This window comes from Megalobrama amblycephala, linkage group LG3 (genome assembly GCF_018812025.1).
Source record: "Megalobrama amblycephala isolate DHTTF-2021 linkage group LG3, ASM1881202v1, whole genome shotgun sequence".
NCBI classification, from domain to species: domain Eukaryota; kingdom Metazoa; phylum Chordata; class Actinopteri; order Cypriniformes; family Xenocyprididae; genus Megalobrama; species Megalobrama amblycephala.
In genome coordinates, this window is record NC_063046.1 from 3,060,469 (window position 1) to 3,071,572 (window position 11,104).

The 11,104-nt window shown below is 34.8% G+C and overlaps 1 protein-coding gene across 1 annotated transcript; it reads left to right on the forward strand.

Moving 5' to 3' along the window:
- Positions 1 to 2,577: 2,577 nt before the first annotated feature.
- emc4 (ER membrane protein complex subunit 4) lies at positions 2,578 to 7,267 on the forward strand. The gene is made up of 6 exons (XM_048183551.1): positions 2,578 to 2,750; positions 3,264 to 3,368; positions 3,485 to 3,599; positions 6,565 to 6,718; positions 6,799 to 6,959; positions 7,036 to 7,267. Exons 2-6 carry the CDS (start codon positions 3,265 to 3,267, stop codon positions 7,069 to 7,071), a joined length of 570 nt encoding a protein of 189 aa, XP_048039508.1. The 5' UTR covers positions 2,578 to 2,750; position 3,264; the 3' UTR covers positions 7,072 to 7,267.
- The last annotated feature ends 3,837 nt before the right edge of the window (positions 7,268 to 11,104 follow it).

The window sequence follows — 11,104 nt, forward strand, 5'->3', positions numbered from 1 at the left end:
TATTTATTAAAATCATAAATACATAAATAATACAAATAAAAGTTTTAAAAAAATCTAAATGTCCAGTTTTAGCATTTAAAAATACAAATTTAGTCTTGGAGAGAAATGTTAAAAAAATATTAATTTGCATATTTATTGGGCGTCCATCGGTGAAATGTGTATATACCCACTGAGCAAATTACGTCCAGAAGACGTCTTTTTGAGGTCTTGTCTCAGGTTGAAAAGACGTCCACTGAGGGGCCAGAATGAAAGTTTTTATGACGTCTTTTTTGGACGTCTTCTGGACATCCGATATAGACGAACAAGCAGAATCACCAAAGGAGAAAAATCACAATTTTTAAGCCACCATCGTGTAGATGAGTGTTTGCTTTAGTTGGGCTCTTGACCCTTGCCTTATTAATATTAGAGTTTGTTTGGGCAGTTAACTGAGTCATAACAGCCAGACAAGTAAAGAGAAATGATCATTATTAGACCTGAATCACTGAACTCATTTAGAGCCCAATCTCTGAGTTAGATTTACGTTATTGATTACAGCAGCACTGTGATTCTACAGCACAAGATCAGCTTTATCAATATAATCTGAAGGATTTCACAAAGCAAAAAAAAAATCTTTCTCTTAGGCACACACAGACATCAAGAATCAGCCTGTGAATCTCAAGGACGGTGACAAGCAACATATTCTGATCAACAGATCAACTCTGAACATTAGAAAACAAGCTACTAAAAAGTCACATAAACAGAACAAAATAAAATATGAGAATAAAGGAAATTACTAAGACAATTAAGCTCATAATTTATTCATGCAGCAATGCATGATGGGAGCCATGGATGAATTTTGATTGGTTGCTCCCAGAATGCACTGCAACATGCTTTTTGATGGTCACCACTGTTGAGATTCACAGGATGATTCTTGATGTCTGTGTGTGCCTAAAAAAAAAACTTTTTTTTGTTCAACACACCTTTTCTGAAATCATTTGAATCATATTGATAAAGCTGATCTTGTGCTGTAGAAACACAGTGCTGCTGTAATCAATAATGTAAATCTAACTCAGAGATTGGGCTCTAAATGAGTTCAGTGATTCAGGTCAAATTATGTGAAAACATAACCAACACCTGATCATGTCTCTTTACTTGTCTGGCTGTTGTGACTCAGTTAACTGCCCAAACAAACTCTAATATTAATAAGGCAAGGGACAAGAGCCCAACTAAAGCAAACACTCATCTCCACGATGGTGGCTTAAAAATTGTGATTTTTCTCCTTTGGTGATTCTGCGTGTTCGTCTATATCGGATGTCCAGAAGACGTCCAAAAAAGACGTCATAAAAACTTTCATTCTGGCCCCTCAGTGGACGTCTTTTCAACCTGAGACAAGACCTCAAAAAGACGTCTTCTGGACGTAATTTGCTCAGTGGGTAATATATCGACTATAGATGATGGGCATCAAAATATATATATATATATATATTTTTTTTAATGCTATTTATGGACATTATAACTAAACAAACATTAAAAATGATCAGAAATTATCATTTAAAATAAATGTTCTTATTTGATTCTTTATTAAAATTAAATATTTTTGGTTTAGAAAAATCAGAAATACATAATACAACTAAACTACAATACAAAATAGTAAAATAAATATTGAAATAATATGTAAATATCTTAATATTTATTTAAAAAATAAAGTACATTATTTGTCTGTATATGGGCAATGAAGAACAAAAAATAAAAAAATACAGTAAAATTAATAATAATAATAATAATAATAATAAGCATTAATAGAAAAGTAAGTTTTTACAAGGGGTAGCAGTGAGTTATAGGGCACTTAGCTCTAGTAGCTTTTTCATTTGAAAGATGCAGCAGTTGTAAGTTCATTATAAAAGTGAGGAAAGGACAAGGGGTTTTCAGAAATCTACACATATGAATGAAATATTTAGCAACTTCGAAAAGGTTGTTAAGAAAGATTGTTCACAACATTACTTGATTAAGCACACCAAACTTAATTTTTATACATGACATTTTACTGCACAATTGAGTCCAAAACAAAATCACTGTAACTGAGAACATTACCACAGTCGTCCACCATGTGCAATATGGAAGAAATGTTATATTGAAACCAGTTTTCATAAAATAACAATTTGTTATGGTGCAAAATAAAACTATTGTTCCAAATACAAGACTAAAGAGGAGAACTTGTTGATGGAAAGCAGACAATTTAAGAGGTAATTTGGACAAATCAAAGTCACAACTAATTAAAAATTACAAGCCACCCAAATATTGAAGAGACAGTAAACCATAAGCAGTTTGTATTGCAAAGAAATGAGTTTTTAAAACACTATTTATTATTTCTAAGTCAATAACATTTAATCCCCCTTCTTCATAACTGCGAACTTAATCATTTTTGTTAATATAATGATGCTTATTTTTCCAAATAAAGTTAAATAATGCAATATTACATTCTTTTAGTAAGTTTGGTCGATAAAACTCTTACAAAAACTGAGATATCTCTTTTTGTATCCAGTTATTGAGAATATCGATCAGTGACGTACGTTCCGGCTGGAGCGTCATCTCTGACGTCATGCGTCGGGGACGGAAGTGCTGCTGTCCGCATGACGTCATCTGCAGGTTCCTGTGCAGAGCAGCGGCGCTTCTGATAGTGAATTATTTCATTTTTATTCATCATATCTGAACCAGTCTGATCTTTGACTGCTCTAGATCAACATCCAGTTATTCTCGACGAGCTTCTGAAGGTGAGAGTCTGACGATCATCGACATCAACCTTATTTCGACAATACAGCGCTCTCATTGTTACAATATAATTAAAGCACTATATATTACTATATAAAACATACTATATATATATATATATATATATATATATATATATATATATGTATATATTCTAAGACCAAACGTCAATATGTATGCTATGTTCCTGCATATTTATTTTTATCCAAATTTTGCGTTAATTAATACTGTTTGGATCGAGAATATTTGTATTCTGGCCCTTATTTATGAACATTATAACGAAACAAACATAGTGTCACTCACAAATCATCAAAAATACTGCTTCTTATTTGATTATTTATTAATAACATGTAATATTATTGGTTTAGTAATATAATACAAAAGTAAATATTTAAATAATATCTAAATAAATATAAAATATATTTGATTTTGCAGTTTTAAAGTCTTATAAATTATTGAAATTAAAAAAAAAATTATATTAATTTGCATAATTGGGTGTCTATTGCTGCTCTCAGGATGACGTCACCGGGTGGTCAGGGGGGCGGAGCTCTGTCGACGAGGGGCGGAGCCGCGACCAAGAGGATGAAGTGGGCCATAGAGCTGAGCCTGGGCAACAGCAGGTGCTTCAACACGCTACACCATGGTAACGCCAGGGCAACCGCATAGCAACGCCCTGGCAACTGTGCTGAGTTTAACACGCAAACAGAAGATTTCAGGAAACTCTTTGTGTCTGCAGGAGTCGCAGTGACAGGCAGAGTAAAGACGGAGATGTCATGTATCCAGTGGGATACTCCGATAAACCCGTCCCGGACACCAGCGTACAGGAAGCCGACCGCAATCTGGTGGAGAAGGTGAGTGCGTCCTATATTCTATCTGTCTGTCATGTTAACAGAGTGCTAAATCATGCTAGGAACATGTTAGGAATATGTTAATTCATGCTAAAAACATGCTAAATCATGCTAGCAATGCATTAATTCATGTTAGAAACATGAAAACTTGCTAACAATGTGTTAATATATGTTAGAAAACATGATAATCATGCTAGCAGGATGTTAAATCATGTTAGCAATGTTACATCATGCTAGCAACGTTAAAACATGTAAGCTAAATCATAATGCTAGCAATGCGTTGATTCATGTTAGAAACATGTTAACAAAGTGCAAAGTGCTATCAGCATGTTAAAACATGTTATCGATGTGTTAAATCATGCTAGAAACATGCGAAAACAGGATAATGGTGTGTTAATTCTTGCTAGAAACATGTCAAATCATGGTAGCAGCGTGCTAAAATGTGTTAGCAATGTGTTAATTCACGTTAGAAACGTGAAAACATGCAAACAATGTGCTAATTTATGTTAGAAAACGTGATAATCATGCTAGCAGCATGATAAATCATGTTAGTAATGTTTTAAATCATGTTAGTAACTTACTAATTCATGTTAGAAACATGCTTGTAACGTTAAATAATGTTAGCAACATGTTAAACATGCTAAATCATGTTAGCTGTGTGCTAAATCATGTTAGAAACATGTTAAAACATGCTAGTAGCATGTTAAATCATGTTAGCAATGTTACATCATGATATCAACTTTAAAACATGTAAGCTAAATCATGTTAGCAATGCGTTAATTCATGTTAGAAATGTGAGAATGTGCTGTCATGTTATAAACATGCTAACAAAGTGCAAAGTGCTATCAACATGTTAAAACATGTTATCAATGTGTTAAATCATGTTAGAAACATGCGAAAACATGGTAATGGTATGTTAATTCTTGTTAGAAACATGTTAAATCATGCTAAATTGTGTTAGCAATGTGTTAATTCATGTTAGAAACGTGAAAACATGCAAACAATGTGCTAATTTATGTTAGAAACGTGGTAATCATGCTAGCAGCATGTTAAATCATGTTAACAATGTGCTACATCATGCTAGCGGCGTGTGCTAAATTGTGTTAGCAATGTGTTAATTCATGCTAGAAACGTGATAATAATGCTAGCAGCATGTTAAATCATATTAGCAATGTGCTAAATCATGTTAGTAACTTACTAATTCATTTTAGAAACATGCTTGCAGCATGTTAAATTATGCTAGCAACATTAAACATTAAATCATGTCAGCAGCGTGTTAAAACATGTTAACAATGTGTTAATTCATGCTAGAAACATGTTAAATAATGCCAGCAGTGTGCTAAATCGTGTTAGCAATGTGTTACATCATGCTAGCAACGTTAAATAATGCCAGCAGTGTGCTAAATCATGTTAGCAAATTACTAATTAATTTTAGAAACATGCTTGCAGCATTTTAAATTATGCTAGCAACATGTTAAACATTAAATCACACCAGCATTGTGTTAAATCATGTTAGAAACATGTTAAAACATGTTAACAATGTGTTAATTCATGTTAGAAATATGCAAAAACATGGTAATGGTGTGTTAATTCATGTTAGAAACATGATAATCATGCTAGCAGCATGTCAAATCATGTTAGCAATGTGTTACATCATGCTAGCAATTTACTAATTCATTTCAAAAACATGTTTGTATGTTAAATAATGTTAGCAACATGTTAAAAATGCTAAATCATGTTAGTAGCATGTTAGCAATCTGTTACATCATGCTAACAATGATAAAACATGCCAGCAATGTGTTAATTCATGTTAGAAAACATGATAATCATGCTAGCAATTTACTAATTCATTTTAGAAACATGCTTGCAACATGTTAAATAATGCTAGCAACATGTTAAACATATTAAATCATGTCAGCAGCGTGTTAAATCATGTTAGAAACATGTTAAAACATGTTAACAATGTGTTAATTCATGTTAGAAATATGCAAAAACATGGTAATGGTGTGTTAATTCATGCTAGAAACATGATAATCATGCTAGCAGCATGTCAAATCATGTTAGCAATGTGTTACATCATGCTAGCAATTTACTAATTCATTTTAAAAACATGTTTGTATGTTAAATAATGTTAGCAACATGTTAAACATACTAAATCATGTTAGTAGCATGTTAGCAATCTGTTACATCATGCTAACAATGATAAAACATGCCAGCAATGTGTTAATTCATGTTAGAAACATGATAATCATGCTAGCAATTTACTAATTCATTTTAGAAACATGCTTGCAACATGTTAAATTATGCTAGCAACATGTTAAACATATTAAATCATGTCAGCAGCGTGTTAAATCATGTTAGAAACATGTTAAAACATGTTAACAATGTGTTAATTCATGTTAGAAATATGCAAAAACATGGTAATGGTGTGTTAATTCATGCTAGAAACATGATAATCATGCTAGCAGCATGTCAAATCATGTTAGCAATGTGTTACATCATGCTAGCAATTTACTAATTCATTTCAAAAACATGTTTGTATGTTAAATAATGTTAGCAACATGTTAAACATGCTAAATCATGTTAGTAGCATGTTAGCAATCTGTTACATCATGCTAACAATGATAAAACATGCCAGCAATGTGTTAATTCATGTTAGAAACATGATAATCATGCTAGCAATTTACTAATTCATTTTAGAAACATGCCTGCAACATGTTAAACATGCTAAATCATGTTAGCAGTGCGTTAGAACGTTAACATTTTATTGACTGAGTAAACCCTTCCAAACTTTTCAAAGTTATTTCAAACTTTTCACACATTTCTATAATTTTATATATAAATAAATGGTGGATAATTAAGAGGTAAATGTTGTCAAACTACAAAATATTGTAGAATAAATATTGAAACACAATCTAGTACATTTATTTCATTGTAAACAGCTGCAGCACTGTGTGTGTGTCTGTAGAGATGCTGGGACGTGGCTCTGGGGCCGCTGAAGCAGATTCCCATGAACCTCTTCATCATGTACATGTCTGGAAACACCATCTCCATATTCCCCATCATGATGGTGTGTATGATGGCGTGGAGACCCATCCAGGCGCTCATGTCCATGTCAGCCAGTGAGTATCCGCCTCTGTCTGCAGTCTTCCTGTCATGATTCATACGCTCTCACGCTCATTCATCATGTGTTTGTCTGAAGCGTTCAAGCTGCTGGAGAGCTCGAGTCAGCAGTGGCTGCAGGGTTTGGTGTATCTCATCGGAAACCTGCTCGGCTCCGCCCTCGCCATCTACAAGTGTCAATCAATGGGGCTCCTCCCAACACACTCCTCTGATTGGCTGGCGTTCATAGAGCCGCCTCAGGTACGTGAATAATACATGAGGCTGTGTTCATATTCACATACATGTGCTTTCTGACCCGTGTCTGTTTTGTCCACAGAGATTGGAGATCATGGGCGGAGGAATGGTCATGTGACACACTCACACACACACACACACACACACACACACACACACACACACTCACACACACGCTGCATATTTAACATTAACATTTTTAACCCCACACGCTGATAATTAAGTTATACTTTGTAATTTGTGTTTAATGGAGATCTTTTATGTTTTGTTCTGTTTCAAATTAATAAAGTTTGTTTAATGTTTTGCTGCTTGGACGTCGAAATATGGACTTTTTACTTCACTTTTGACTGCTGAACTTTGCATTAAAGGATTAGTTCACTTTTAAATACATTTTTCCTGATAATTTACTCACCTCCATGTCATCCAAGATGTTCATGTCTTTCTTTCTTCAGTTGATACCAGACGAGGAATAAGAGTCTTATCTAGAGAAACGTGTGTTTATAAAGCATATACAGTTGTGTTTGTTTCGAAAATGAGCGATGGTTTCTCTAGATAAGACTCTTATTCCTCGTCTGGTATCGTTTAAAGCTCTTTGAAGCTGCACTGAAACTGTAATTTTGACCTTCAACCGTCTGGAGGCCAGTGAAGTCCACTATAAGGAGAAAAATCCTGGAATGTTTTCATCAAAAACCTTCATTTCTTTTCGACTGAAGAAAGTAAGGCATGAACATCTTGGATGACATGGAGGTGAGTAAATTATCAGGAAAAGTTTATTTAAAAGTGGACTAATCCTTTAAGTGTGAATTATTTGTCATTTGATGTTTAGGTTATTATAAAACAAAAAATGCATCATATTTCATATTTCACCCTGAATGCAAATGAGGAAACAATAAGAATGATAATAAATGTATTTTAATATAAAATTTTAGCTTAAATTAAATGTATATCTACATAAATAGTGAATTATTCATAATTTAATTCAATTTTATTAATAAATAGTCATATTCCACCCCAAATTCAAATGAGAAAACAATAACTTTTCTCATATTAAAATTTAATATAAAATTGTAGCTTAAAAGGATATATAAATTTAGCTGCGAGCAGTAATTATCGGGGTTCTTTAAGCATGTAAGAAGGTATTATGTTTAATTAGAAAGCCTGTAACCAACTCAATCATACACGGAAAAGACCATTTACAGGCAATTTACCATAGAAATGTTTTTAACAGTTGTAGCGCCACCTATGGTTGGATTTACATAAAAGATGGCATGCTTCCATAGAATCATACGCTGTGTGCGCTCACCTAATTTTGTGAAGTTTTGAGTTTTTGTTTTGGATTTATAGGCTTTTGAGTACATTTCGTCACACCTGTTTTCGAAATGACCCTGCTTTTGCTATCCCCAGGGTAAAGTTTAATATATTTTGATAATTATTGACCAGAGAATTTTACTGTTGTGGTTTTTTTTAGTTTGATAGAAAAACCTAGGACTAGTTTGTGAAAGTTGGTTTTTGAAATAATCTCCAATATTTAATGATCGATTCGATGGACAGTGGCGGTCCTAGAGGCGAAGTTGCTCAGAATGTGGGCGTGTGCGATACACAATCCTTTACGCATGTGAAAAACACAAAGTCAACCCCCAGAGGTTGATTTCTTTTGAATTTCTCACAGGCCTCTAGGGTTGCAAGTCAAACAAGCCCAGCGAGTTTCGGTCCGGTCAACCTCCATTAACCTTATCTGACAGCTGCTTGTAACTCATTGGCTGACGGCTGCTGTGTTTTTCTGAGATGCGCAAACGTCCTTAAAGACAATCGTAGCACTTTGGACAAAGATGCTGCATGCCGGTTTTCAAGTCAATCGGACAGACTGTTGCGTAGCTATAGCTGTTTTTGTGTTCTTTTCATTTTATAGCGCCACCAAGTGGCCAGTCGCCATGTCCACAGGCCGAACCCGTACAGGTGTGCTGAGTTTGGTGAAATTATCTCATTCTGTTTACAAGTTATAGCCACCTTAGTAAAAGTGGCCACGCCCACTTTGAACATTTTGGCGGCCCGTCGCATACGTAAATAAAAATTTCGACTTTATTTTTGATAATTATTGATAATCAGACTCCAGAGAATTTTTTTTTTCCCACTGATTTGGTTCCGATCGGGCAAAAAAAACCCCTAAGACTAGTTCACAAAAGTAGTTAAATAATCGACAATATTTAACGATTGATTTGATTGACGGCGGCGGTCCTAGAAGCGAAAGTTGTTCAGAATGAGGGGATCTATCTTACGGTATGAATATTGTGTGCATGCGTGAAAAAATTGTGTTCTATGCAAACATTTACAGCGCAACGGTGTCCCCTGGTGGCCAATTTCTTTTGAATGTCCCAGCGAGTTTCGTTCCGATCGGCCGCCATTAACCTTATCTGACAGCCGCTCGAACCTCATTGGCCGACGGCGGCCGTGTTTTTCGGGATACGTGAATATCCTCGTAGACGATCGCGGCAGCTTGGGCAAAGACACTGCATGCCAAGTCAATCGGACTTAGGGTTGTGTAGTTATAGCCATTTTTATGTTTTTTCCATGTTATAGCACCACCAAGTGGCCGATTCTCCACATTTTTTCACACAACAAAAGACATCTCAAAAGATATCTCATTCTGTTCAAGAGTGACAGCCATTTTAGTAACAGTGGCCACGCCCACTCCAAACGTTTTGCCGACGTAAATCGAAATTTCAACCTCTTTTCAAACCTTCAGCACTTGTTTGGTTTTGATCAGGCGATAAACCTTGCAAAAATTCCATACTTTTCGCCACTGCAGCGCCCCCGTCAGGCCGATCGGGACGAGCCTCAGTGACATTGTAGACGGGGAAACTATCATCCCTCAATGTTTTAAGTCTCTACGAATTACGGTTTGGTCTGAACGATCGCTTTTAGGGGAGAGCGCTGATCTTTGACCCCAAATTCAAGTGGAAAAACAATAAGAATTCGATTTCAAAATCAGCTTAAAAAATACCATTATGAAAGTCAAAGTTTAAAAGTCATGCTCATTTTATCTGCTTGTTGCTTTATTATTACGCATTTTGTGGTGAAATAAGTCAGCGTTTCTCTGGATACTGTCAGAGAAGATTCATTATTTGTGAATGATTTACTAATGGAGCTTCACAGTGGCGAAGCGTTACATGAACTCGTTTCACCCGGTGACTGAGAGCTGAACTTGATTTACTGGTTCAGCAGCGTCTCTGACGTTCCTCTGATGTTTGACGGCTCTCACGCTGTCTGACAGATATATATTTAAAACAAGAGATTATTCAGATGGTTTATTGATGAGTATCTGACGTCTGTGGAGCAGATCTCTCATCATTTATAAACGCTGGGGTTTCTGTCACATCTCAGTGTCGTAAACGAGGGTCTCCACCCACAGAACAATAAAGAGTCATCCTGACCGACGGGTTTCTCTCTCTGCTAATGCTGTGTTCACTTTTTGTTTTGAAAGCCCAGAAATGAATCTTGTGTAAGAATGGAAACTCTAGTTCTCTCTCAGCCCACAAACATTTTTCTGGAGTCAATGAACTTTAAGATAAACATAGTTGAGTGTCAAGATCATATTTACATCATTCAGAAGTGGCTTTAATGACATTTCCTCAAACAAGTTCACTGATTTTTCTTGTGAAAGACAAACAAAATGCTTCATGTGAAAATGTGCGACTAAAACATCATGTTTCACTTCAGAAAAGGTTCAGAGGGTTTTTTTAGGGTTCTTGACTCAGTTTTAAAGAACTCTTTATGCCAAAAAAGGTTCTATATGAGTCATTCTACAGAACTGTTTCAAAGTCAGAGTTGGAAACGGTCTTTTTCCACAAATTTTGTATGTATGCAAATTGTTTAATATCCAGGTTCACATTTCTATTAATTGTGCAGTTAATTCTCATATTGTATATGTAATATTTTTCCTCTTCCTAAATTTGTCACTACCGAAACACAATCATAAATAAGTTAATAAGAAGAGTTACATTGACCTATTGAGAATTTGTTTACATCTACCTTTTAAATATATTTTTTGCTATTTTATTAAAAAGTTTGCACAGGTAATTTTAACAATTTTAACAATATTTCAAGTGTAATTTATGAGATTTGTTGTATTTTGAATCCAATCTTTCTTTGTA

Coding starts and splice junctions, on each gene's coding strand:
- emc4 (XM_048183551.1), top strand. CDS start 3,265: ATGACGTCACCGGGTGGTCAGGGGGGCGGAGCTCTGTCGACGAGGGGC. Junction 3,369..3,484: donor CTGAGCCTGGGCAACAGCAG/GTGCTTCAACAC, acceptor TTGTGTCTGCAG/GAGTCGCAGTGACAGGCAGA. Junction 6,719..6,798: donor GCTCATGTCCATGTCAGCCA/GTGAGTATCCGC, acceptor GTTTGTCTGAAG/CGTTCAAGCTGCTGGAGAGC.